Consider the following 27766-nt stretch of genomic DNA (forward strand, 5'->3'; position numbering starts at 1 on the left):
GCGTGGACACAGCGGAAGTTTAGACGGTTGCTCGGGGTGAAAGAAGTGAGCACTGATTGCATCGCACTGGAAAAAAAATAATTATTTCTCCCCTTCTAATAACCCAGTTCCCCCCTTTCCCTCACCCATGGCGTCCAATAATTCTAACATTGACATGGAGGGTGCGACCCAGCACCTTCGGGACATTCTCAAGCTCGACCGCCCAGGGAACAGCGCCGGTGAGTGACTTGTACCGGGAATGACAAGGGAGGACTGCGTCTGCTGCGCGAGCCAGGCCCGCAGCGCATCGGCTAATAACATGCTAACCAAATAGCCAGCGAAATGCTAATTTAGACGCAGTCGCGCGAGCCTGTCACCCGTCAAATGTGACGCAACGTAACTTTCAACTTAACAAAAGTATCGGCACCAGTCGTCGACACTATTGTCATTTGAGAGTTGTCATTTCTTTGGTCGTGTCCAGCTCTAATAGCTGCTATATGTGCTACAGTTAGCACTGAGGCTAGCGTGTTAACGTCAGTGGGCGCCTCATGCGCAGAAGAGCAAGCTAGTTCTCAAATGATGCGAAAGTAGCTGTAGCTGCAGCTAACAGGATCTGACCACCCGCATCACTGGGAAATTGCCCTTGGTGGAACAAGTTTAAAGTTGTTGCGCAGTTTATATGTTTTTAGTTCATGTTAAGTCATGCTTTGCCATTACGCAGCTACCTAAATGGCTCAGTCTAATTGCGGGGACGCTACTGTTGATGTGAATACGTTTAGCAGCTAGCTAATTAAATTGTCGTACTACAACCTGTGGTATTTTTGAACCACGCGTGGTGCCAGCCTGTGTGCATTCTTGTCTCAAAATCAAGTTTATTCGATAAGCCATATGTGCATTCTGGAAAATAGGACTTGTCCTTACTCTAAGTGGTGCCTGGAAATAGCCTGGGCCTTCATAAATGCGCAGAAGGTTCACTTTCAAAACAGTGACAGCAGCTTTACTTGGCCTTGAAATGAAACAAATGGTGCAGATTCAGAATATTAACACTCAAGTAATAATGTCCGATATACAAGGTAAAAAACAAAGCAATACTTAAGTTTCAAAGCGAGAGAGATGTGCATAAACGCAATCATAAAATGTGGGTGTACACACACCTGTATGTATTGCAAGCATTTATCCAGTTATTCACATGCTGGAGACACAGATTTATTATTTATTAAGATAAAAGATGGGACGTGTGACCACATTTAAATAAAGCTCAGCTGTGGTTAAAAGTAGAGTTAAGATACGATTTTTCTCAGAGAGAGTTCAAGTACTTAATTTTTAGTACTCGCCAATGCCGAGTACCGATACGAGTACTTTTTGTTGAACTAACTACTTATTTTACCCCCTTTTTTAAATTGTGCCTAGTACTTGTAATGATACTGTAATGTTCAATTACCACAATTGAACGATTTTGAAAAAATATAAAATTCCAAAATGTTCTTAATTTTGCTTATTGGCAATAAAACATTTTTGTTCTATTCAAACACATTCTAATATCCTTACCTTTCATCGTTTTGAAAGAAAAATGTTGAACTTGTATAGCTGACTGTCTTTCTTTCCATTACTTTCTCTGGGACCCCCATTTATTTATTTAATTTATTTCTACTGTAAAATCAATGTAAATTTAACTCGGTCCATTTGGTTCTATTTTTGCACTCTGTTACAGACCCTTATAATAATAACAATAATAATAATAAACTTTATTTATATAGCACCTTTCATACATAAATGCAGCTCAAAGTGCTTCACAGGGCAGTAAGGTTGGGCGATATGCCAATTTTTTTCAACCGCCAATCGTCTGACCAATATTCGCCGATTGACGATGTATTCGTGTCATAAAAGTAAAGTGAGAACAGCTCACTGCAGGTCGCAAAAAAGCAAGATCTACAAGCTCTCAAGGCGCCGCGTCCTGCCTGTTTTTGCAGCTCCGTTCGCTAGGCGTTGAGAGCTTGTAGATCAGTCCGTTTCTGCAGACTGCAGCGCAGCCAGGGTAACTAGCTCCCTTCCCTCCCCGCACCGGTAGTCGGAGGCTCGGAGCGGAGCCCACAAGCTGCTGCGGCCGCCCCGGGCTGATCCACACAGGCTCTCAAGGCATTGCGACGTCCTGCCTGTTTTTGCAGTGCCGTTCGCTACGCGTTGAGAGCTTGTAGATCTGTCTATTTTTGCAGCGCTGGTGTCGGGGTTCGTTCACGTTGTCAATAAAAATAACTTGGATTACAGCCGGAGCCGCGGAGATGAAGTTCAATCAGTGGGTTGCACCAGTATTGGCTACACGCTAAGCTAATCGCTAAGCTAATGAATGATCCCCGTGCCTATACACTAACACTAGTAGACAGTTTTTTTTATTTCCCCCCCGCCACTCACGGGTGGCGCATTGTGATTGTGATGAGACACGAGACAGCAGTGTGCATTCTGTTGTGACTGTATATTATTAAACTGCATGGGTCTGGACTCCGGAGCTTAAACAACATGTAGGCTACAGGCTCCCAGCCAGGCTGCCGTAAGTGCCGTGCCGCGGTGCCCGATGCTGACTGCTAACAGTGCTGAGTGCGGGGACTGTGGGAGGCTGGGAGCATACCATTATAACGGGGGATTTCCACCCGGCCGCTGTTACTACTTTGCTGATTCACATGTTGCTCACACTTTACATGTTAATTGGGCTAAATCGTCCCGAGAAATCGCCTAATAAAAATATTCGGCGATTGGATTCGTATATTCGCGATTGACGATGTATTCGTATCGTCACCCAACCCTACAGGGCAGGACACAAAAATAGAATACAATACAACACAAGTAGTTAAAATGATACCAGCTCAGTGGCCTTGTGGTTAGAGTGTCCGCCCTGAGACTGGGAGGTCGGGGTTCAATACCTGGCCGGGTCATACCAAAGACTCTAAAAATGGGACCCAGTGCCTCCCTGCTTGACACTCAGCATCAAGGGTTGGATTGGGGGTAAGTCCCTGTGACATACTAACGTCATGTCCAGTATCAAGTACATCAAGCTGCCTCACACTACAGAAACAGGAGATAGGCTCCTGCCCTATGGGCCTCATGGCTCGGAAAGGCTACTTACTTAGTTAAAATGATAGAACAAGGCCCAGGCCGTAGCGTAACGGTCTGGGCACCGGACTGGTGATCCAGTCGCGGTGTGCCGCGGGTTCGACTCCCGAACCCGACACGGCCTTTACCGCATGTCATCCCCCCATCTCTCTCCCGTTTCCTGTCAGCCTACTATCTGTCCCTTAAAAAATCAATAAAAGGCGTAAGCCGCAAAAAAATATCTTAAAAAAAAAAAAAAAAAAAAAGAGTATAACACAGAAAAAAATTATTAAAACACCACATGCAGCAAATCAGTCAGTAGGAAGGCTGCCGCACATATTAAAACTCAACTAAAACCAAGAGTGAAGAGGTGAGTCTTGAGTTGAGATTTAAAAATGTCTACAGAGGGTGCGTGTCTGAGCTGGAATGGTGATTTATTCCAGGCTGTTGGGCCGTAGAAGCAAAAAGCTGCCTCACCATATTTCTTTGTGCAATTCTTTTAGGCACTTCAAGCAGGCCAGCAGTGGAGGACCTGAGGGGGCGGTTAGGGACATATCTAGGTAGGCAGTCACGGAGGTACGAAGGTGCAAGACCATTTAGGGATTTATAAACAAGTAAAAGAAATTTAAAATCAATTCTAAAAACCACTGGGAGCCAATGTAGTGATGATGGAACTGGGGTAATGTAATGTGGTCCACTTGGTTTACTTCCTAACTATAACTATCTAGTTTAGGAACTCCCATGTTGAGAACCACTGTCCTACACACTGTCTCTGTGTGGACTTATGGCTCGTACACACTGCATGATATTTGCTCCAATTATGCTGCTGGGGACCATTTTTGGCGCTCGCTGATAAAACTCCCGATCAAAAGCAAGATCGGGCTTTGATCGATGAGGTTTTGCTCGCTGTGTGGGAAAGGCTCTGCGAGAAGATATAGCGCCAATAAAAGTGCTCGCCGACGCCTTCCCGATTGTTGCTGAATATTTGATATCTGGCTCTGTCACCGACTGGACATCGTACAGTATGAAATGGGTTGCGACCGCACACAGAAGGACATTGCAGCCAATGAGAGCACAGGACAGCTGTGCTCACTGACACTGTCTGTCGTGTCGACTGTATCGATGGATGATAATATATATAACCTTTATTCCTTGGGTAAATCCCTGTCCTGTGTCGTACATGCAAGCTATCTTAGCCCAATGTTGCAGTTAAATTGTCTATAAAACCAACTCATGATGAAGCCGCATCAGAGCAAACTTTTGGACTCTGTGTGTGAGACAGACAGACACACACAGGAGAGAGATTGATAAAGAGAGGGGGAGACGCGGTGTGTACTGTTCATTTCTTCCATAAGCTAACCCTCCCATGTCTTGACTTTCTTTCTACAGAGCAGTCAAGCAACACCCAGAGAAAACCTTCCTTCAATGGAGAGTTGAACGGGCTGTTGGGACTCGGAGCAGCAGGCCTGCTAGGTAGTGGCGACAGGTCAATCATGGCTGAATCCACTTGTCCCATTGCATCAGACTTAACCAACAGTCAGGAGAGTCAGATCATGTGAGTTAATGTCGGATGTCAAATTCCAATTAGAGATGCATGATATTGAAATTATGACCGTTTATTTGCAGGGTCATATTCGCCGATTCCGAGACAGAAATGTTAATATTCCAATTTCCAAACGAGATGCTGGGTTATGTCAGAAATTAGGACAGAAGATCGAGATTTGTCGCATGCGCAAAACATGTCTGGGAACTCTGAACAAGGCGTTGCCTAGCAACGGGGGCTGTCAAAAAATTGATTACAGCGATCCTGTTTTATATCATTAAAAAGGACCAAACTTTGGACAAAGACGGCTGATTTCGATACCGATGTCGTGCATCTTTGATTCCAATCATCTCTCTCTATGTAAAAACATGATATTTACATGGGGAAATAACATGTGGGATGGGGGGGGGGTGAAGTACCCAGTGACCCAAAGTGATATTGTTTTTTCTTCCCTTGCTAATTTACATGCACCAACACTGACCGTTCTTGTGAAGTTCCTTGAGTACATAAACCTATTTTCAATAATGAGGCCATCGTCACCAGAGCCACACTGTTTTTGATGTAGAGGTAATTAGGCAAACGCTTTGCGAATATAAATGTGTAAACAAAACAAATTAGCAGGGACAGAGAAAACAAAACCAAAAAATGAATTCACTGTCACTTTAAGTTAAAGGAAATATTACGATGATATTTGTTATGGCAAAACACTTTGTTTTGTTTTGTAAAGCGACTTTGAGTACTGAAAAGAGATATGTGTATTCTTGGTATAGATTGACCAGGCTTTCTAGTCTTAGAATTCTCGTAGGCTATACAATTATGCTGGCCATATCCTTTAAATGTAATCGACATTAGCATATAGAACTCATTAGTGTGTGGAATGGATGTGTTTTTCAACCTAAGCTGCCTTTCTGGTGATGACGGATCCACCGCTATCTCCATTGTATCCAAAAACGTGGAGATCGTGGCCAGTCGAGACTCCAGTATTGACAGTAAAGCTCGAGGTAGCAGCAAGGTAAGAAATTTTTGTTGTTGGTACTGTCCATTCTCTTTAATTCAAGCGTTTGATCAGCTAGAGGATATAATAGACATCCAACAGCAAACAGTTAAAGAAGGTGAACTCTTTGACTGCCGCCATAAAACTCTGGCACTGTTTAATACTGGGTTCCCGCGGGTCCTTAAGAAGTCTTAAATAAAAAATCGGGAATTTATTCTGGCTTATTGCCAGCCTAATTAACAGTAGATTGTGCATTCTGCCAGCACTATTCATATGTTTAAATTCGTCATTTTAATGCCAAAAGAAAAATATGTGATATAGTAAGTATACACAGCTCATTCTCACACAACAATCCTATAGTAAAATATATTATTGCCACCAGGTGGCGGGAACGCACCATTATGCCTATTTTGACCAAATAGAGTGAATCTGGCGATGTCATTTCCGGTTCTACGGATCACAACATCCACTAGCTTTCTGCAGTCAGACAGACAGTCTGATGTCCGGAATGCATCTGTACATAGTAATTTGATTCGTTTATAATATTAGACAATAAGAGCCCGATTTTTCAGTAGCCTACTGTGGTTTATGGGTGGTGGGGGAAAATAATATTTTTTAAACAAATCAAACGCTCCCTTTCTCCTGCCCGTGATGTGAACTGCCCAATGCCTGCACTCCGGCTGCAACAGCTCGCAAAGAACAGACAGTGTTGTTCATGGTGTGCTAAGGTTGGGCGATATGCCAAATTTTTTCAATCGCCAATCGTCTGTCTAAAAATCGGCGATTGACGATGTATTCGTGTCATTAAAGTAAAGTGAGAACAGCTCACTGCATGTCGCAAAAAAGGCAGATCTACAAGCTCTCAAGGCGCCGCGTCCTGCCTGTTTTTGCAGCTCTGTTCGCTACGCGTTGAGAGCTTGTAGATCCGTCTGTTTTTGCAGCACAACTGCGCAGCCAGGGTAACAAAATAAGAAATAAGTTTAGATGAAGTGGTTGGAAGTTGGAAGTTGGAACGGACAAGCAGCTGCAAGCTAAGCTAACATCACAACCACTGGCTGGTGACAGTGTTAAACATGTAGCCTGCCCTAGTAACTTCTCCTGGAGAAGTCTTGCCTCCCCGCACCGGCGTCGGAGGCTCAGAGGGGCGCCCACATGCTGCTGCTGATTCACAGGCTCTGAAGGCGCCGCGTCCTGCCTGTTTCTGCAGCACCGTTCGCTACGCGTTGAGAGCTTGTAGATCTGTCTATTTTTGCAGCGCTGGCTAACGATCCCCGAGCGGCGCCTATACAGTATAGGCTCGGGGATCGTTAGCTTAGCTTAGCGTTGGCTTAGCGTGTAGCTACTGATTCAACACACTGAACTTCATCTATACTAACACTACCAGCCTGTTTTTTATTTTTCCCCCCCGACTTCACGGGTGGCGCATTGGGATTGTGATGAGACACGAGACAGCAGTGTGCATTCTGTTGTGACTGTATATTATTAAACTGCATGGGTCTGGACTCCGGACCGTAAACAACATGTAGGCTACAGTACAGTAACAGTAGCCTTCCTCGGCTCGGCTCCCTCGGCTCACAGTGAGCAACTGAGCATCACGGCTGCGGGGACTGGGAGTCGGGACCATACCATTATAACGGGAGGAGGGGATTTCCACCCGGCCGCTGTTACTACTTTGCTGGCCCAAATTGATTCTGATGTTGCGCACACTTTACAGGTTAAAAATCGTCCCGAAAAATCGCCTAATAAAAATATTCGGCGATTGGATTCGTATATTCGCGATTGACGATGTATTCGTATCGTCACCCAACCCTATGGTGTGCTGTACTCGTGGAGTTGTATTTGAAAGTTTTAGATGAAGACACCTTGGCCGTGCATGATTCTGCATCGATGTGGTGATGCACCCAGAATGATCGATGGACTGAATTGACCAATTCCTGTTGATTACCCCAAACGTCATCACGAATTAACCAGGGAAGCTCAAATGTTTGGGGTACACAATTGTCAGGTGGTGTGTATTTAATTACCCAGCACCTATTGCAACGCACCTGCCAATTGTGTGCCCCAAACATTTGTGCTTAGCTATAGCCAAAATCAGCTAAAGATCTTTTTTTTTCTTCTTCAGAACAATTCATATTGAAAACGCGAGGTAACAACGATTTAGTATTGAGCGCTAAACATCCTCGCTTTTGATCAATCAACGCAATCCGTGGCTCAATTCCGAGAAAAACGCTCTAAAGATTGTGGCGCCCATAGCATATGGCCATCTTGAGGAGGTTAACGTGCACCGATCCGAGTGTTGCCTAGCGCCGTGGAGCGCTGCATTACGGTAGTGCCGTAACAGTACATTTTAACAGCGGGCAACAGCCAGACGAATTTTCCGGAAGTGCATTATTTGTCAATGGGACCTGGCAACTACTGGCGATAGAGACGATAACAGGCGAAGGTCGAAAAGTGGGCGGAGGAACGTCCGCCAAAAAGATACAAAATTATTCATCTTTTGGGGCGACGTCGCCGGCGATTGGGCCAATGAAATTCAAGCGACGCTCGCCACTGGTCTCCCGCTGTTAAAACGTACTGTAAGTGTGGTGTCTGAATCAATGAAAAACGACACATTACGTCAATTATGTCAACGGTAAGAATCAATTATTGATTGATATTGTACGGCAAGGGCAGTCAAAGACTTAAAGAAGGTCTATATGCAGGTTTCAATGCACTTTTTGAAACTATTACTAAGTACACGCTCCTCTATAGGCAAATAACATGTCTTTACCCTCCTGTCATAGGTACCAGTTATGGCTTCCTCTATTCATTTAGCTCCCTTTGACCTTCACTCAAATAATTCAGTACTGAGACTTGAGTGAGGCCTATTGGTTTGCTATAATTGTGGTTTTCTGTTCACTGCAGGTGAAGATTCAGCCTGTTGCCAAGTATGACTGGGAGCACAAGTATTATTATGGCAACCTGATAGCTGTGTCTAACTCCTTTCTGGCATATGCCATCAGAGGTGAGTGAGCCACTGAGGCTCCTGGAATGTGTTCTCCTCGCACTGTTAATATCCACACGCACACGCACATACCTACTTCTAATCTACCGTCATGCCTTTTGACCCATATCTTGTCCTGTGGCCCAATAAGGACTTGTATACCAGCTGGTTTTGGTGGTACATTTTGTAGTTTGCTGTCAGGATGTTTTGTCTTCGATGGCTCAATATGAATGATGGCCAACTTTCAAATTTCTAATGCTCATCCCTAATGAGCTCCGTTACAGAGATGGGACTGTTATTAAATTGCAAATTTACTGGATATTTAATTGGCACATTATAGCACTAGTACTACTTTATTAATGACCTAGTGCAATAAAAAATGTTTTTCACACGTTTAGACCATATCCAGAACCATATGGGCATACCTAACAATGGATGACAAAACAATGGGAAAATTTTCATTTTTGTGTATTTTTATATCATAAAATTTGAATTACCGGTACTTCCTTTGAACGAAAACATGATTCGTGATGATGTCGAACCTTCATATCACACCATATGCACTTGTAGGCCTAAAACCTAGGTCGCCAGAACAGCATAGACAGAAATTAATAATAATAATTACAATAATTATAATTATATATATATATATATATAATATCTTTTTACCATACCGCGGGATGCGTTACATACCGGCGGTATGGCGATATTGAGGTTATTCAAGGTTCTTTATTATTTGTCTCCCGAGGAAGACATTTGTCTTAGACAAAGGGCCCACATGCAAGCGTAGCCGTTATGCCCATGTCGCCGCAGTGCAGCGCCAAATACATCTTTCTTGCATCAAATGATTGCACCCAGCCCTAGTCAGCACTCTAAACTACTGCAGAAACTAATCTACCAATGAAATTAGTTTCAAGTGCAGTACATTGGGTTAACATTGGACACAAAGCATATAGTGTTGACATGAGGGGGAAGAAAAGAGAATTGTCCCAGGTAGCCTCATGTAGACACAGCTTACCATTACTCTAGCAGCACAACAGGAAAGTAAGAGTTGCATGATGCTGCCTCTGAGGAGGACCACTGAGGAGAATAACAGTTGTATATTCATTTAGTTTATTGAATCAGCAGAAATCTGCAAATACATTTCCCTTGAGGCATTTCTTCGCTGCGTACAGGAATAGAATAGCCTTACACACTGATGCATGAAAACAACCAACATGACAAAAATGCAAGTTTATTTATATTTGTCGGTATTTCTTTTTTTTTCAAAAAGGTTTCTGGGGCCAATTGCACAAACTTCTAGACCGAGAAGTGGCAAAAACACATTATAAATGCGTTCTTTTACATCCCATCTGGCTCCAATAAATATGAAAGAAGAAGTACAAATGTTGTTCATTGTTGTCCCTAGGGGCACAAATATCTATATCCACAGTGCTGTAAAATATAACTTACACATATAGTATTCAATGCATACAGTATTGTAGAAATCAGACGATTCTGGCCTTTTTAATTAATTTCTCAGAATGAACATATGTAATTTTGTACCGTAGGTGCCAACAACCATGCAATGATCCGTGTGCTGAGCCTGGAGTCTGCTGAACGCTCCCTGCTGAAGGGCTTCACTGGCGCGGTCACAGACCTGGCCTTTGCCCACCTAGACTCGTCTTTGCTGGGCTGTGTTGACGAAGCTGGCAACCTGGTGGTGTGGCAGATTACCTGCACAAGCAACAAGATATTGTATCCTGTTATGACGAATAGAAGGCTATTTATGTCGGTGTGTCTTTGTGTGTGTTTAACGGATGACCACAAAAAGTGTATACACACATGTATGCATACTCTATATGCAGGGCTGCACATAAGTGGTGCGCCAGTGCGCATGCGCCGTCAAAATTCATAATGCGCTGTCAATCAAGCGCCGGGAAGCGCTTCTGCGTACCAACAGCTGGGGCCGCACAGAATGATTATCATGGCCAGAATACTAGTAAATTCTGTGGCGAGAGCATTTCCCACTGACTGCCACTCAAAGTAGCTACTACTGGCCAATCACAGCACGTCTTGCACAATTGCACTGGCCATTGTGGCTAATCACAGCACGTCCTTAGTCAAACGAGGGAGGATCCACTCTATGGGGAGGATTCCATGCTGCTCACTGCTTGTTTTCCGGGTGCTGGAGCAAGTTGCTCGTGTGCGATGCAAGTTGCTCGTGTGCGATGCCGTCTCTCACGGACTGGCACTGCTGCACAATATGAAGCTTATCAACATGACAACAGGGTGTCCCGACATACTGTCCCTTATTATTGTAAAGTCAGGTAGTGTACACTGTTTATTTTGCACCGAGGAGCCATGTGTGTCTGACTGTCTTTACTCTGTGTTGACTGTGTCGGCTAAAAACAAGAGGGAAGCCTGACGTATGCTTCGGCGTACGACGTGTCGTATGTTAAACAAATAGGCAATAGCTGATCTGCAAGCTCACAACGTGTCGCCGCCGCAACACGTTGTGAGCTAGTAGATCGGCTATTTAAATAAAAAAAAGTATCTAAATATTGCTTTGATGCTCATATTATCCTTAGGAAGTATTAAGAAGTTTGTATTAGAATATGCATATAGGGCTGGAATACACATGGACCTATAGCTGCAATTTGCAACTCTAGATTTGTTTGTATAATGGGATTAATCTAGAGTTGCAATACTCTCCATTGACTCCCCAGTCCCCACTTATCCAATAAAGATCGTTTTGCTATACGTTATTCATGCATCCCTCTTTTATCCATCCGGCGAGACGGGTCGCCACATTTTAGGAGCACCAAGTAACTCCTCCAGGTGCTCCTCTGAGTACTAGACCAAAAAAGTTGTGTGCAGCCCTGTCTATATGTCTTGCACTAGTAATGACCTGGGATTGCATCTCATTTAGTGTCAGAAATCCCAGAGACTGGTCTTTGAGATTTGCACCCTTTTATACACCAGTGACCATCCTTAACTTAATCCCCCACAGCGACCAGGTTGTGATCCATATTCGCAGGCCAGAGGACACTCCTCTGAACTCCCACCGCCGCCTTATCTGGTGTCCTTACATCATTGAGGACAATGAGGAGAACCAAGATGATTCCAGTCAAACCCTGGCCCTTCTACACGACGACAAGGTATCTGCTGTTTTTCTGGCCAGCTGGTAACGCCTTTGACCTCTTCTACCCTAACCTCGTTCAGTCCTTCTAAAGTTCTAAACTAAAGCTATTGATTTCTGTCTACTGGTAATGCCATTTTCAAGGCATCAGAGGCACTTACCCGTTGGGCAAGCACAGGTCATGTTCTACTTGCCCAAAGCCAAAGGTCACCGTCATGCCCACTTTTCCGAAATCTGGGGCTGTGCGATAAAAAAATGTCATACCTCAATATGTATGCCACATATCTAAATAGCTATGAATAAAACAGTGTTTAATTTATATTTGTAAGTGTAGCAGCAGTGAAAACTGAACATTATAGGTCGAGAGTGCTCTTATTTGAAGTTCCACAGATCAGAAGACGAAGTACTCGTATATTGAAGTCCACCAACCGGAAGTCAATGTTTACGTTCGTCTGACTTGGCATGTGCTAAACTTCAGTCAGTAGGTACTGGCACTGCTGTTTGGAATGTGACATAAGGAATAAGCTGCTTGCTGTATTCTTGTGTTTTCACTCATCGTTTTAAGGGACTAGGTAACCGCAGCACAGGCGACAAAAGTCTGCGGCTGGGATTTCACTTTTTTTTTATCGTGGGTTAACTTGAGATGCAGCCGTGCTCGTCTCACGCACACGCCTGTAGTGTACATGGACTTCCCCGCCAAAGGTCGGGGAACCCGAAAGCAAACTCTACCTGCCTGAAGGTTTTATTACTGTGCCACGGGCAGCCATTAGTCAACCTCTGCTGCCTCCTTGCAGCGTGCACTTTTTAACACCGTGACGGGTACACTGCTTAACATTTGTCTCACTCATTATGCTTTTCCATTCCACTTCTCTGCTGGTCTACCTCTGTCTGACCTGTTCCTTCTCCTCTTCCTCCAGGCAGAGGTGTGGGACCTTGAGGTCCTGCGTGCCAACAACAGCAGTTGGCCTGTTGATGCTGCAGAACTGAAGGAGGGCCTCATCATAGTGAAGGGACACACACAGGTACGTAGGAGGACATGGACAATGTGGTGCGTCTTGAGATCCCAAGGGCTTCTTGTTAGCTGAAGGCAGGTCTCTTGACCTAATGGAGCAGCAGAGTAATCTATAAAAAAGATGGAATCTGTCCCAGGATTAGATAAAGTAATGGATTTGGAGGCCCTATGTAATTACCCATGCCATGCTGAATTTGAAAGATTTGTAGCTGTGATTTTTAACCTATGCTCACATAAGCACATTGGTCAAGATATACGCTATCACTGTAGCCCGGTGTAAAAGGATGAAGTAAAGTAATTCTCCCACCACAGTAAGATAAATGTTTTCTGTAGTCTAGACTCTATTATATGTAGGGGTATTCAAGGTAGTCAGATATATACTAATTTACCAGATTGTTCAAAAGTATAAGCTACCCAGAACCCACTTTTTCCGTTACTTGCAAGTCCGTGATTTTGTTCGCCAAAAATTTACTAGTTTCCCGACTATTCCACCTAATTCACCTATAGACATAATTATAGCGTCAGCTCTTCTTAGTCTTAAGGGAAAGATATCGTCACTCTATACCTCATTATTTGACCTTCAACCTTCAACCACTGCCTATGCCTATAAGAATATTTGGGCCCAGGACCTGGAGGAAGACATTTCTGATGAAACCTGGGAGGCCATTATGGGTCGTGTTCATTCTTCATCAATATGTGCTAAACATGGGGTGTTGCAATGTAAATTTCTCCACCGGGTGTACTGGACCAAGGTTCGGTTAGCCAGGATTTATGATAGTGTTGATCCAACGTGCGATAGATGCCACCAGGCTCCAGCTAATCTTCTTCATATGTTTTGGACCTGTCCAGCCTTACAGTCTTTTTGGTCAGCTATATTTGATACTATTTCAGATGTGTTAGTTTCCCATAGAGCCATCCCCTATTATTTCCCTATTTGGCGTCCTGATTAACTGCCAACCTGTCTTGTCTGGATGATGTTTGTGACCATGATCTATGTATATTGACTAGGAAACTGCCCATAGATCCGAAGTCCCGTTAGTCCGAACATGCACTGTTCCCGTGCTTGCGGTTAGGTTTAGGTTTGCTCCCGTGCTTGCGGTTAGGTTTAGGTTAGGGTTAGAGATAGGGATAGTAATTTCGGAACAATTAACCTTCTGACTTTCTTTTTGTATTTGTCACTCTGTTTTTATTTCTGTATTTACTTCTATTTGTAAAAAACAAAAAAGGAATAAACAGAACATAAAAAAAAAGAAAAGATGTATACTAATTTATTTAGCAAACTGATTGAAAACATTTTCAAATGTATAGGAAAGCCATCTTATTGTTAGTCTATGTGTTAAAATAACAGGTGATATGTCTGTCCCTCTAGCGAGTCAGCGAAGGAGCGTTGTCACCTGATGGGACAGTGCTCGCTACAGCAAGCCACGATGGATACGTCAAGTTCTGGCAAATTTACATAGAAGGAGGCCAGGACCAGCCTAGGTAAACTAAACTTTTCAACATTTTAGAATTTACTCTGCATGTTGCAAATGTGACTTCTCCCGAAAAAGAATTAACCCTATTCCAGTGTTCTTTTTTTGGGTGACTGGGCGTGACTAGTGATTCAGGGGTTTGTGAGAGTCAGGCAATCTAATATTAGTTTTTTTTAATGGACACTAGCAATTAGCCCACTAATTGCAAGATGGGAGGCATTTGATTTTGTGTGTTCGTATTTGTCGGTGAATAAAGTATCCTTCACCAGTACAACTTTATTGCAATTGTTTGCATAATATCAATTGGCTCTGCTTATAAAGTTGTATCTGGTTAGATACAACTAATAGATACACAAGAAACATTCTCAAATAATAGACAATGTTAAGGAGAAAACAAGCTATTGAGCTCAGCTAACCTGGCTTTAAGGTGGTCCAGGAATTCTGATTTAGTGACAATCTACTAAACTACTGCTAAATACATAACATATGTTGGCTGTCAAGGCTCTCTCAAGTTTCCTGAGCTCTCCCTGTTAGCAACAGCTGTGCCCTCAAACTAGAGGCCCAGATCAAATGTTCTAGCGTGAGTTTACTTGTTTATGTCTCCATCCACTTTAATCTCCTCCAGGTGTCTCCACGAGTGGACGCCTCATGGAGGACGTCCTCTATCCTGTTTACTGTTCTGTGACAATCATAAGAAACAGGACCCAGAGTGAGTACACACTATTCTCTAGTCTAGAGTCTAGTCTATGCAGTAAATATGTTATGTTTAGTTCCTCCAAACTAAAGCTTCCTTTATGATGAATTCCCGTTATGTTCTTTAACTATATAGAAGTGTCTTTACGTCTCTAAATGTTTTGATGAATTGAACATGGTGGACCCTCTTGTAAACAAGTGTAATGCTTAATTGGGTCGTCCACTCACAGTTAACAATCTTTGTATTAAGTTTGTGCTTGAAATGTACTGTAATTCTGCAAACTGTTAATACATATTTCAATCAATCAACAATGTCTGATTTCTCTCTCTCTCTCTCTCTCTGCCCTTATTCTCTCCTATCTGTAGTGTTCCATTCTGGAGGTTCTTAATAACTGGAGCGGATCAGAACCAGGAGTTAAAGATGTGGTGCACAGTTTCATGGACCTGCTTACAAACTATTAGGTTTGTGCGTCGTGCTGGCACATTCTCTTCTCCATAACTTCTCATTGTCTCAATGAAGGGACCCTAATTATCATTAATCAATTGACCCTTTTGCTAAATCCCAGCACCCCAACAGCGAGTGTCCAATGCTAGCTAAGCAGCCGTTGCTAAGATGGCATATACAGTAGTGTGGCACTCTTCCATCATAGCTGTCCAGTTTTTACCCCTCACACACACAATCATTTGCAACATTAATAGCAAGAATAGCCTGGCCCAGCCAGCGTGCTTTCTGGTATAGAGTAGCACATGGAGCAAGCACTGTATAATACTAGTTCATCGATCTGAGCAGTTAAGTTGGATTTTAAAAGCATTTTTGTTACATAAGCATCTAGCTATTTGTACAAGATGTCAAATATGGTGTGACAAATCTACAGAGAATAACTAAATGAAAAAGTATGGCATTTTAAAATGGAAAATGTGTAGGAACCCTGTTTGAAGTCCACCACTGATTGACAAATGTAACGTTGGCCAGTAGCAAACGCACTACATTCCACCACAGTGCACAGTGCGGTGCCATTGGACCTGCCGTTTCTTTGTTCAACGAGATCAAGTATCATCAGTGTAAGGTTCCTCTTCTCTCTTTTTCTAGGTTCTCTGCTGATCCATTCAACTCGGTTCAGCCCAGTCTGAAGGCCAGTCTGGACCTGTCTGCGGAGTGCCTCATCCTCACAGACGTACAGAGGAAGGTCAGCAACACTGACATCTTACCTACACTCTACCAGGCATTTCACACCCTGCTGCCATAAATTAATACAGCATTCTCACACTGTTAATTCCCTGTCTTCAAATACCATGTTGATGTGCATGACGAAAATTAATGACCGTAGTTTGCATTAAAATGTATCACAAATATAAACAGAACTTCTGTAAAAAATCGATTATATAATGTATTTTTTTTACCGGAGCAAAAGGGCGGAACTAATCTGCGACTGCGCTGCGTCGTCGTACCGGACTGTTTAGAGTGACGCACACAGCGCTCACACACGCTTTAGCTTTCAACAACCAAAACAACGAGTTACCAACGCGGAGGGGAAGAGAAAAAAGATGACAGAAAGGGAACATTTTGGATCGTATGAGGTTGAGGGGACACGAGAACTCGATAAAACTCACACCATCGACCGCCTGTGAAATGTGGCCGAGATGGGACGATGTAGTGTGGCTCCAAAGTGCTAACATGGCCCGGAATCCATCGCTCCCCACGACCGAATGTGAACGTAAATCCTTTGCAATAAAAGTGCCGATGGACTTCGTAATTCTAGTCGCCTTTTCTGAGTGCATGGGCAGCTGTCCGTGTGTTCGGGATCGGGATGGTTGTCTTGACTGCATCTCTGGATGTCAGTGGGCAATATGGTCTTGTACACGTTGTGAGTTGTATCGAGTTCCCGTGTCCCCTCAACATCATAGAATCCAAAATGTTGCCATACACTTGTAAAATACTTTAAACCAAATGCTCCTTAATGTGTGCAAACAAACAGAAAAGTGCAACATATAGTCTCAAGAACTGACCCAAAGCTTCCTTAATGACACTTCAGTAACTGAAAATTAAATCCCTGAATAAGGAAACAAAGAAAAGCACCTTTTTTGTCCTAACAAAGAATAAAGGCAATTTGACAGAGTGCTGCTGACCTCAACCGAAATCCTGCCCATGTATTTCTATGACATGACATCTTATGTCATTATTAATATATATTTATTGTATGCTTGTACAAACTCATTCTTTTTTTTTTTAAGAAAGCTGCTTATTGCTGTTCTGTATTTGGCCACGGTCACCCATCTGAAAATATTTTCTTCTATGGACCCCCCCAGAAGCAAAGATTCAAGTTAAAAACATGCACTGTGAAAGAATATATATATTCATAATCATTATAAAGCACTTTGTTTATTAGTCACACAGTGACTGAGTGATTAACAGTGAGTGATTAATCATGATTAATCGGGATTAATCGAATCGTAACATAGCCCAATTAATCAGGATTAATCGGGATTAATCGAATCGTGACCCTCGGAAACGATGTGTAATCGCATCGCCAGGTACCTGGCGATATCCGCCACTAATAGATATGTATCACGATACAGAGGCCACGATACGATATAAATCGATATATTGATATATATCAATTATACGTTTATTCAAAATAATGACCATGTTGCACAAATACAATCAATCACTTTCAGGCCCACAGACATCGTTAAATTAAAATAAAATGTCTAAACATCCTAACAAGGGGTCTGGGAAGGGAGTGCATTGCAACTTGCAAGGGGGGCTTTGATAACGTTAAACAGAGGTACGTTTGTCAACACTGTGTCACCCAGATAATTCATGCAGTTTATTGCCATATCGATACAGCAGCCTCTCGATCGATTATCCTATCGTCCGGATGTTCAATCAATATATTGCCATATGGAATAATTGAATGCACCACTACGCTCCCTCGCTACAACTGGATCACACACGGTCACCCTACCTCCTTTCATCCCAGGTTCTTTACGTGATGGAACTCCACCAGGACCAGGACAAAGGCCAGGCCAGTTTCACGGCGGTGTCTGAGTTCTTGCTGACCCATCCCGTGCTCAGCTTCGGCGTCCAGGAGGTGACGCACAGCAGACTGCGACACACGGAGGTCCTGCCTGCGGAGGAGGAGAGTGAGAGCATGACCACAGGTACACGGATTGGAAATCATGATGTTCACATATCAATGACATCTGATCAGACCTCCCAAGTCCATCTCATCAGACCTCCAAGTCCATGTCAGGATTTTCAATCGATCCATGTGTATAATGTTACCCTGCTACTGAGTAGCATTGCGTAGCTATACTAATATCACTGTGTGGATATTAGTCTTGTCTCTCTCCGTATATGGCAGATGAAGGCTGGCTATGCGAGGCTACGTACAAAGTACCTGAGAACATGAGCCACAACTGTAAATCTATAAAACTCAAAATTTCTAAAGTTTTATATTAAATGTGTATGTCTTTACATTATACATTTCCTTATTTTTTTTTCTTGTTTCTTTTTCTTCTGATGCCATGTTTGAGATGCCTGAAAAAGTAATTTAATAATTCTAGTTTTACCCCCATTATTACTCAGTTGGCGATTACCCTGGTTACCCTGTTGTTCTTGTTTTTTCCTCTAGAGGGCAACCAGGGGCCTATGGAGTCCAAGTCTGGGATCCAGATTAAGCTCTACTGTGTCCACACCAAGTGAGTTTTCCCTGCAATTTTTTAAGATTCTCCAGTTGTGAAATTATTCTGGCAGGTTTTGAATGAATGAACCTCTTTACTAAACATAATTATGTTGAGGTTGAATCATTCTCTCTCTCAATATTCCTGATAAAACTGTATTTTCAGATCTCTGCAAGATGTCCAGATTTGGTTTCAGCCCAACAACATGGATTCCAATTCTGCCCTTTTCCTGCCCCATTCTGACTCCCAGGATGGCTTTGGTAAATGATTCTCCTATTGCTATGCACTGATGACACACACTCATATATCCTCCTATAAAATGCAATTAGTTATTATTATTATTAAGTGTTATTGAATGAGAGAAACTCAAACAAATGTTCCTGCGACTGATTTTGATTTAGGGCCTGATCCAGCGCTATAATAAACACTTTATTTATACCTCTAAATGATATCGGGCCAAATAATCTTGCCTACTACTTCAAAGCATATAACCACACTCATTAGCCATTATACTCTGGGCTACGCTGCAGTTCTGCAAGCAATATAAGCCCTCCCTGGGTTTCTTTTCTCACCTGCACACACTTCACACTTCTATTGATGTTACCTTTTTGTACTGTTTTTATTGTGCAAATAAACTAAACTAATAAACTAAACTAAAAGGCTAGGGTCTAAGAGAATTTCTCACGTACACTGCAATCAGTTGGTGGACAGACAGGACATTGCTCCTCCTTCACCTAGATTTATCCAGCAGGTTCTGAATCAGCACTCTACCAATCAGCAGCCAGTCTGTCAACCTCTCTAATCCTTAGCGCTACCTCTGTCTGTCTGTCTGTCTGCCTGCCTGCCTGCAGCAGGCTTCTCAGATCACCTGACAGACCAGAGCTCTGACAAGGAGTCCGCCAACGGCTCAGAGAATGATCTGATGAAGATTCCACCGCTTCCCGCTCCCGCTGACTTCCTGTCTGCCTCGGGAGCAGCGGCGATGCCCAAGCTGATGACCCCAGATGCCTTCATGACGCCGAGCGCTTCGGTAGGAACCCACACCCACACCTGCTTCTGCTCTCATTTGGTTTTCTATAAGTGCTCTCAAACAATTTACCTATAGCTAAGCCCCTCCCCAAACTGCTATGGTCCAATCACAGCTAGGTTAGACAAACCTCTCCACCAATAGTTTTCCTTTAGGATCAGTCAGTGGTTCTTCGATTTTTCAAAAAATAGCTAAAGCATAACATACACCAAAAGAGGTTCCCGCCCAAAATGGGTTAAAAAATAAATTACACGCGCATATCTTTCCAGTGCATATGGCATGCCCGGATTTGGAAGAGATTTTGAAGGTCTGGTTCCAAAAATGAACTAGTATTTAATGTGTAAAATCCATGATATTTACATTGGACTGAATGAGCCCGGCTGGAAAGTGTCTAAGTGGGAGAGACCGGGTCTTAGCTATAGGTGAATTGAGCGTTAGCAAAAGCACATTTGGTTTTCATTCGTCACCTAATAGCCAAACACTATTTGTCACCTAATAGCGTGGTATTAATACATGACCTTATCACCAAGGCTAGCAAAGGTTTTCTTGGCTAAATTAAGCACATAACACATCTCTCTCTCTCTCACACACACACACACACACACACACACACACACACACACACACGTCCACACGTGTGTTTTTATAAGCCACCTGGGCATGATGGCATTTAATTAACATTAAATTAACATTTTCTATAGGAAATGATTATAATTAACCTATAGTGCATTTTTCCATATCATTATTATCATTTGGCAATATGAGACACACCCCTTACCTTCTGCATGGGCATCGCATGTTCAACCTCTGTGAAAAAAGCAAACACCTTGGAGCAAACCTGTGTGCGGACTCTCCTCTCTTCACTGTACTTGCCTTATTCCAGCACCAGACAGGAACTGGATTGTGCGCTAGCCACCTACCTTTTATACAACCTCTGTGGTGCCCACAATGTTTACGTGCCCACTCTTCCTGCACCCTTTTGCTATGTGCAATGCCACCGAATTCGTAATCCTTGCCCACTTTAATTGCTTCTGTCTTTATATGGAATGAAGCCCCAACATGTGAAAGCTGATGTGCTTTTATTGTGAAGGGAAAGGTTTCTGAACGTCTGTGCTGAAAATAGCTGATCTACAAGCTCACAATGTGTGGTGGACACGACGTGTTGTGAGCTTGTAAATCTGCTATTTTCAGCATGCAATACGACAAAGAATATACCAGGTTTCACGTGGGAGATGTATTTTGTTGGCCGATGCGATCATGTATCTAGCCTGCACACGGCGCTACTCGACACAAAATAACAAGCTATTGGAAGCTATTTTTCGGTGGCACTTGATGTTGAATCAAACAACAAGTTTACCTCAGTGTTTGGGGACATGTTCTGTGTCTGCTGTCTCCGTGGATTCAGAGCGAGCAAAGCCGAGCATCATCATCCAGTTGTAAAATGCGTGCTGAGTGCACTGCGCGCTCCAGGGAAACTAGTGCACGGCTGATTGTTGCTGAAATCTTAGAGAGAGAGAGAGAGGCGAGACTCTGCGGAATGAGCCAGAAGAAAGTAATATTTTATTATAGCACTAATGCCCGTGGCTCATGGTTGAGGCGGGGGGTGAAAGCAATAAGTAGCACCGGTGCGACTTGTACCGTTATATTTGAACTCGCACCTTAAGAAATGAAGTGGCATATGCGACATAATGGGATTCAGAGTCCCTATGGTTGGGACTACTGCGCTTGATCAGAGTAACTAAAAAGCAGATCCAATTGTACTGTACTACCCCGTATTGTACTGTACGGTACTATACTATACTGTATTTTATTGTATTATACTGTTGTACTGATACTGTGCTACTCCGTACTGTACTGTGCTACTCCGTATCCGTACTGTACTGTACTACTCCATACTGTATTGTGCTACTCCGTAGCTGCTCAACAGTGCCATCCAGTTGTATTAGCGAGGTGCTTCAGCTGTCCGTGCTCGGACATACATACATACATAGCACATACATACATAGCACACACACACACATACGGAGATTACGGACACATGCGTATAGGAGTGGCTACTGCTTAGCACCACTCAAAAATGTGTTTCACTTGTCTGTTGGGTATTCTGTCTTGTCCTTGGCCAATCCAAATGTTTATTTATACAACCTATGCCTGCATGTACAGACGACTGTAAAGCAATCAATCAATGCCATTAAAGCAACCAACCAACCAAGTCCAGAAACAACAGAGCAGTGCTGGTTGTGTCCCTCCAGGTTCCTGCCTCTCCTGGAAGCAGTGCCAGCAGTCTGACCATCGTTACAGCCATGAGCAGCAACTCGGACTCAACCAACAGGTTAGCAGCCTTTACAAAGCCTTTACTAGTTCAGTACTAGCTGAACTATTCAGCATAGTTCAGCTAAGAATGGTGACGTTGTCGTTTTAATAATTCAGTAGTAGACGGTCACCTATCCACACACACACCATGTACTGTACGTGAGCACTGCAATATGGAGATTGATATTCTGAGGCAATTAAAAGTATTTCAGCTGGAAATACAATGCACCAGGGTTTCTATAAGTTGGTGAGGTACCATTCATCTGGGATGTGACAGTGTAACATCCCCGATTAATGAGATGTTGATGTTTTCCTGATTGTAATGTTTGTATCTATACTTTTTTATGTATTGCCTTAGAGGACAACAAATATATTTCCTGTGTTTGCAGAGTTGTAGACGATGTGAGCCTGAGCCCTAACAATAACAGCAGCAGTAGTCTAACTCTCTCCGCCTCCACCAGCAGCCCCAGAAACGCAGCTATACTGCTACCTGGACTGGACAACCTGCCAGTAGGACACACACACACACACACACACTCTCACACACACACACACACACACACACACACACACACACACAAGCCCGATTGATACTTGGTTGCAAATACAGCTGATTACAAGCTTACAACATTGGCGATTTGGCACATGCAAGTATATATAAAGCAACACAATCTCTCTCTCTCTCTCTCTCTCTCTCTCGACTAGCCAAATTACAATAATATAACTTTCACACTCCAATACTCACATTTTTGCCCGCTTGCCTCCTATTAGACACTGCATTTCTCTCTACTATGCAGTATGCACACATGAATACTCTCAGGCAATTGGCACATTTGTGTAAATAAAGATCAAACCATTAGTAGGTTTGAATCAAAGCCTATCAAAGGGATGTAACCATTAAGGAAGCAACCTGTTTGGTTGTATACATAAAACTGATTATTTCTCAGACTACACTCTTACCATCAAAATCTATAATTGTTATATACCTAGTTGTTACCTCTAAGCTGTCTTATCCTCCTTCCTCTTGTATCTGCTCTCACCCCCCAGGCTTTGGCCTCTCCCAGTAGCCCTCTCTCCCTTCAGTCCCTCGATGGTTCTCAAGTACTGGATCCCCCCCTTCTGCCAACACAGGCTTCCCCGACCAGGGCACGATCTCCCGATGTCATCTCCTCGGCCTCCACGGCCATGTCCCAGGACATGCCAGAGATGATTGCCTCCCAGACGTTGCAGCTCCAGCGAGGAGGGCTGGTCTCGAACGCAGAGCCCCTGCTTCTGCCGTCACTCCAAACGGACAGCATGGCCTCTGCTGCCTCTGCTCTGCACCTCCTGTCCTCGCCACGGGGAGTGAATAACAGCAGGTAATATGAACAACATAGAGGACTTTTACTAGGGATGTCCCGATACACTTTTTTCGCTTCCGATCTGATCCCGATACCTACATTTCTGTGTTTACCGATACTAGTGTCGTGATCTCATGTTTTGTTTATAGCTCTCTAGCTATATATCTATCTAGCTATATATCTATCTAGCTATATATCTCGTGTTGTGTTTATAGCAGACTCCTCACTCAAATGTGCACTTGCAGTTTGGGCAACTCCAAAGCAAACTCCACATGCCCCAACATTTTATTTACCTGCCATAGTGTCAACCCCTTACCCCTGTGTCGGATCTGTGGTTAGACTGGCATATTCACCGATATGACCCGATATGACAAATAAGGGCCGATCCGATACTTTTCCCGATACAGTATCGGGACAGCTCTATTTTTTACACGGATGTAATTTGTCTTGTTTGTTTGGGAATGTATTTGTCAGGGAATGTATTACAATAATGAAGGCGCAATTCTGGGAAATTGCCACAAAAGTGTGGTTGCACCGACAATTTCAAGCTTTTGAGTCTTATTGAGGAGAGACTTCCGCACACTCGACACTAGACTAATAAGAGCAGGTGCATCTGCGTCAAAGCAGCAGACTGCAGACACGTAGGAGAAGGAGGGAGACCCGCGCACTGCCGGTTCAAGAGCCCCCCGTTTAATGTCCACAATATGCAACGTTTCGGTCTTTCGACCTTCCTCACAAAAATATAATATGATTTGTCTAGTTCTAGTATAATGCTCCATATTATTACCACTCGGTATTTACTATAAATGGAACCATCAGAATCATGCAGTATGAGCTCCAGTATGATTGCACAACGTAACATTGTCACCCTCACTCCCAGCTTGTTGTCCAACCTGTCCCTGGAGCTGGGTGGAGGATCCGTGTCTGTGGGAGGAGGAGGAGGAGGAGGAGGAGAGTCTGAGCCCAGACTGAGCAGCCACACTCCTTCTCTGCTGGAGAACGCCCTGTCACAGGACGGTGGTGCGGCGGCAGGGGGCGGAGTCTCTGACGTGGGCGGCCTCACGGCTTGGCCGGCAGCGCCTGATATCACTAGAGAAACCAGGAACAGCCTGAGAGACAACGGATTAGGAGATTGGTGAGGCCACGCACGCGCACACACACACACACACACTTCACTGGCACCATCTCATCTACACAGTAAAATCCTCCGTGTTATTTTAACTCTTGAGCACAGGTCTCGGCATCGTCCGACCCATTGTTCGAGAGTTGTAGGCCAAAACGTGTAGCAAGCGTCTTGTTACAGCGCCACCATGAGGCCGATTTGAGAACGTTGTCCGGCTGGCGGACCACTGCAATGTCACTCTGACTCAGACAGATACGTATAAACCTGTTAACGCCCATACAGTATATAGGCATACAGTATATGAATGGTTGTGCAGAGCCACAGGGCATGCTAATATATATATAGCATAACTGACACCAGGAATCTCCATGTATGGGCATGCAAGAGACAATGACCATACATGGGCATAAAAGGGACACGGGTAGACAGACAGACAGACAGATACAGAGAGCTCCACATATGGGCACAAAAGGGACACCGACAGACGGGTACAACGGGCACTCTGACAAAGCCCTGACACTGACTCAGACATATCGGTCAGATCGGTGGTGAGAGGGCCAAACTCTAGATGTGAGGGCCGCATATTGACCCAAACCTCTAGTTATTTATACAATAAAATATTACTTATTGTGTTGGATTACTTTAATATCTAATTATTTCTATCTGATCCTGTGTTTATGTAGTTCCAGAGAGGAGCTGAAGGACAGACACATGAGCTCACCCTACCACAGGCGTTCTTATCAGCTCACACAGAATGACAGTCAGGATGCCAGTGCAGAGCAGAGGTAACACCTCAAAGATTTAATGTTTTATATCTGGAAGCGCTTATTTGTTGCCTTCTGTTGTCATTTACTAATCTTTAACACTAGGGTGCAGTGTAGACAAATCAAAAAGAAAGGCCATCGCATGATCCTGGTTAGTGTAATGATGCCAGGACTGTCAATGCTCACAAGTTAAGGTTGGCCGCTCTTATATACAACGTACCACCTCACCTTTTCAACTTCACCTCGGTTGTCACATTGAGTGACTCCAACATTTCTCTTCGAATAAAAATACCTACCGCAGTATTTGGATACATTTTCTGGGGATGAACAAACAAAAATAATCCTACATCATAGCCTTCTGAATCAGTTTCAAGTCATTAGGTCCCTGATGATTTGTGCACCATGACTTCACACGTGTGTGTGTGTGTGTTTGTGTGTGTTTTCTCCAGTGACCATGATGACGAGGTAGCCAGCCTTGCATCGTCCTCTGGGAACTGCGGTGCACGTTCGTCTCACAGACTCCCTGTTAAGGACTGGAAGACCTCACCGCGAGGCTCGCCCAAACTGAAGAGGAAGAGCAAGAAAGAGGATGGGTGAACAGATAGGCTTTTTCTCCTTTAACATATATTTTTAATGACGATGTATGTGTGCAACTGTGCATTGCCCATTAGCAGCTCAAATGAGACCCACAGGCACACAATTAACACATTTCCCATTATAATTTTCTAATTGCCCAGTTTCCAGGTGGGTTCTTTTCACTTAACTCAATTAATTCATCCCTCGATAGCGTATTGCCAAGGTTATATCGCGCATAACACTTACTTTGAAATATCCGTAATCGCATGATACAATGACAAACTGCTATGTGTGGTCTCATCTCATGCCCGGGTGATGTTGTGTCGGTCGGTGGTGGAAAAAGGCGACCGCGAGTGTCAGCCCGCCTGCTACAGCCCGTTGAAAACCCTTGTATTCACCAGAAACGGCCCCCTCAATGTCGTTTCTGAGATACAGAGCTGTGAATGGTGGGCTTAGACTGGAAGTGGATGCGCGCACATGTTCAAAATGGCCGCGGCCACAGTGTCCCACTGTGTTGATGCGGGTAGCAACATCAGCTAGCATTACGATCAAAACATTTATTAAACGATACAAACCCGAGAATCTCGGGTTTGGCGGGCTAGGGTACTCATTTAAACCTTCGTGTTCCTCGTTTCTGGCGGACTCCGTGTTAATAGTGAGTGAACACTCATAAGTTGTGATCTTTTGCCAGGAATTGTTTGTCGACATCTTTTCCCATTCATTGTTTTGAGTGTTGTCTTGTTTCTGTCTCCTTAGAGAGTCCGCTCACTCTCAGTCCAGACAGGTAGACTCCCACTCCCACTCTAATCAGGTAAGTTGTAATATATATATATATATATTTAGTTATTTTCTATTTTGTTGGAGGATTGTACCATTGCATAGTTAACCCAACTCTCGTCGGCTCAGTTTTCCCTACAAGATATTTAATCTGGAAAACATCCACTGTGAATCGATTGTGCCCGGCAGCGGGCAACATAATTAGTTTTGATTAGGGGTCGCTCAGCGAGTTGATATAAGCCATATGATCCCTGTGAGTCACCAGGGCCCGCCCCAGTTTGAATCCATCTCTTGTCATGTCTAGCTTGTCTTCCCTCCCTCTCTACTCAGGGTTTCCTATCTCTATTCACGCTCTGCTAATTGCTATCTTGGCTTTCATTTCAAGTAAAGCCTGAACAATATTTTGACTGAAGCACTTGGCGAGAAGTGGCTTTGCTCTCGTCTTGACCGGATTTGACACGTTTAATTTACCAACTGAATAGTTCTGATTGGCTAAAGTCTGATCGAGTTAAGCAAGTTAGCAGATTTCAACTTTGCAGACCACAATGAACACAAATGTTACGTTTTGGACCTTTAAGAGTAAAATCTGCCATATCTTCTTGCACTCTAGCACCTTTATTTTGAAAGATCCTGGCGGCATCGGTTGTGTTAAACAGGAACTCGGGTTTGGTCCTGCCCTTTTTTTAGTCCACTCCATCCTGTGTTTATTCTTACTAACAACATTTCATGTTTAAGAAAGTAGCACCGACAGAAGTTAGCAGAATCTGAGTTCATAGGCCTTTAGCCGAATTTATCTTGAGAGATTACCCGGTGAAAAGTTTTGGTTTTGGACTTGCAAGGTTTCCAGTTTCCACCTGATTTGAGATAATGTCCCTTCTCCTCTGTTCTATCGTTAATGCTCCGTCTCTCCACAGATGAACACCGAGATTCAGGAGGAGCTGCTGGTGCTCTTACGTGGCCAGCAGAGGGAGCTAGTGGAGCTGCGCGGTCATATGGATGTCATGCAGAGCTCAATCATGGCCCGAGTAGAGCATGTCCTGGTCAGCCACCAGGAACAAGATCGTATCCTTTTCTGCACACGACCCACCCAAAAGAGAGACCCAAAACTAGTGAAATAGCAGATCTACAAGTGTTGCTTTGCACAGAATTGCATATTCGTGTTCAATAATTTGTTAATTTTTATCTGATCCTTTGATGAAATCATGAGCCACACGTGTAGCGAGTTTGCACCGCCATACATACTGCTTGGACTCAATTTGGTGTCTTATTTAGTTCCAATTT

At 43.6% G+C, this 27766-nt stretch overlaps 1 protein-coding gene across 5 annotated transcripts in view; it reads left to right on the forward strand.

Annotated features, from left to right (window-relative positions):
* The first annotated feature begins 31 nt into the window (after positions 1–31).
* Positions 32–27766, forward strand: part of edc4 (enhancer of mRNA decapping 4) — a 43029-nt gene continuing 15294 nt past the window's right edge. The window contains exons 1-24 of one of the 5 annotated variants that reach the window (XM_083762366.1): positions 32–218; positions 3567–3623; positions 4453–4618; positions 5507–5618; positions 8505–8604; positions 10134–10320; positions 11576–11723; positions 12622–12726; positions 14086–14198; positions 14814–14897; positions 15248–15343; positions 15972–16068; positions 17863–18043; positions 18517–18583; positions 18731–18825; positions 19417–19595; positions 21845–21924; positions 22295–22415; positions 22953–23263; positions 24126–24380; positions 25052–25153; positions 25582–25725; positions 26465–26519; positions 27400–27547. In XM_083762366.1, the coding sequence (XP_083618492.1) occupies positions 128–218; positions 3567–3623; positions 4453–4618; positions 5507–5618; positions 8505–8604; positions 10134–10320; positions 11576–11723; positions 12622–12726; positions 14086–14198; positions 14814–14897; positions 15248–15343; positions 15972–16068; positions 17863–18043; positions 18517–18583; positions 18731–18825; positions 19417–19595; positions 21845–21924; positions 22295–22415; positions 22953–23263; positions 24126–24380; positions 25052–25153; positions 25582–25725; positions 26465–26519; positions 27400–27547 (3094 nt within the window). In that variant the 5' untranslated portion in view covers positions 32–127. The remainder of the gene's footprint in view (positions 219–3566; positions 3624–4452; positions 4619–5506; positions 5619–8504; positions 8605–10133; positions 10321–11575; positions 11724–12621; positions 12727–14085; positions 14199–14813; positions 14898–15247; positions 15344–15971; positions 16069–17862; positions 18044–18516; positions 18584–18730; positions 18826–19416; positions 19596–21844; positions 21925–22294; positions 22416–22952; positions 23264–24125; positions 24381–25051; positions 25154–25581; positions 25726–26464; positions 26520–27399; positions 27548–27766) is intronic. The other 4 variants (XM_083762368.1, XM_083762369.1, XM_083762370.1 and 1 more) reach the window with 4 other exon arrangements.

This window comes from Protomyctophum parallelum (assembly GCF_964188405.1).
Source record: "Protomyctophum parallelum genome assembly, chromosome: 4".
NCBI classification, from domain to species: domain Eukaryota; kingdom Metazoa; phylum Chordata; class Actinopteri; order Myctophiformes; family Myctophidae; genus Protomyctophum; species Protomyctophum parallelum.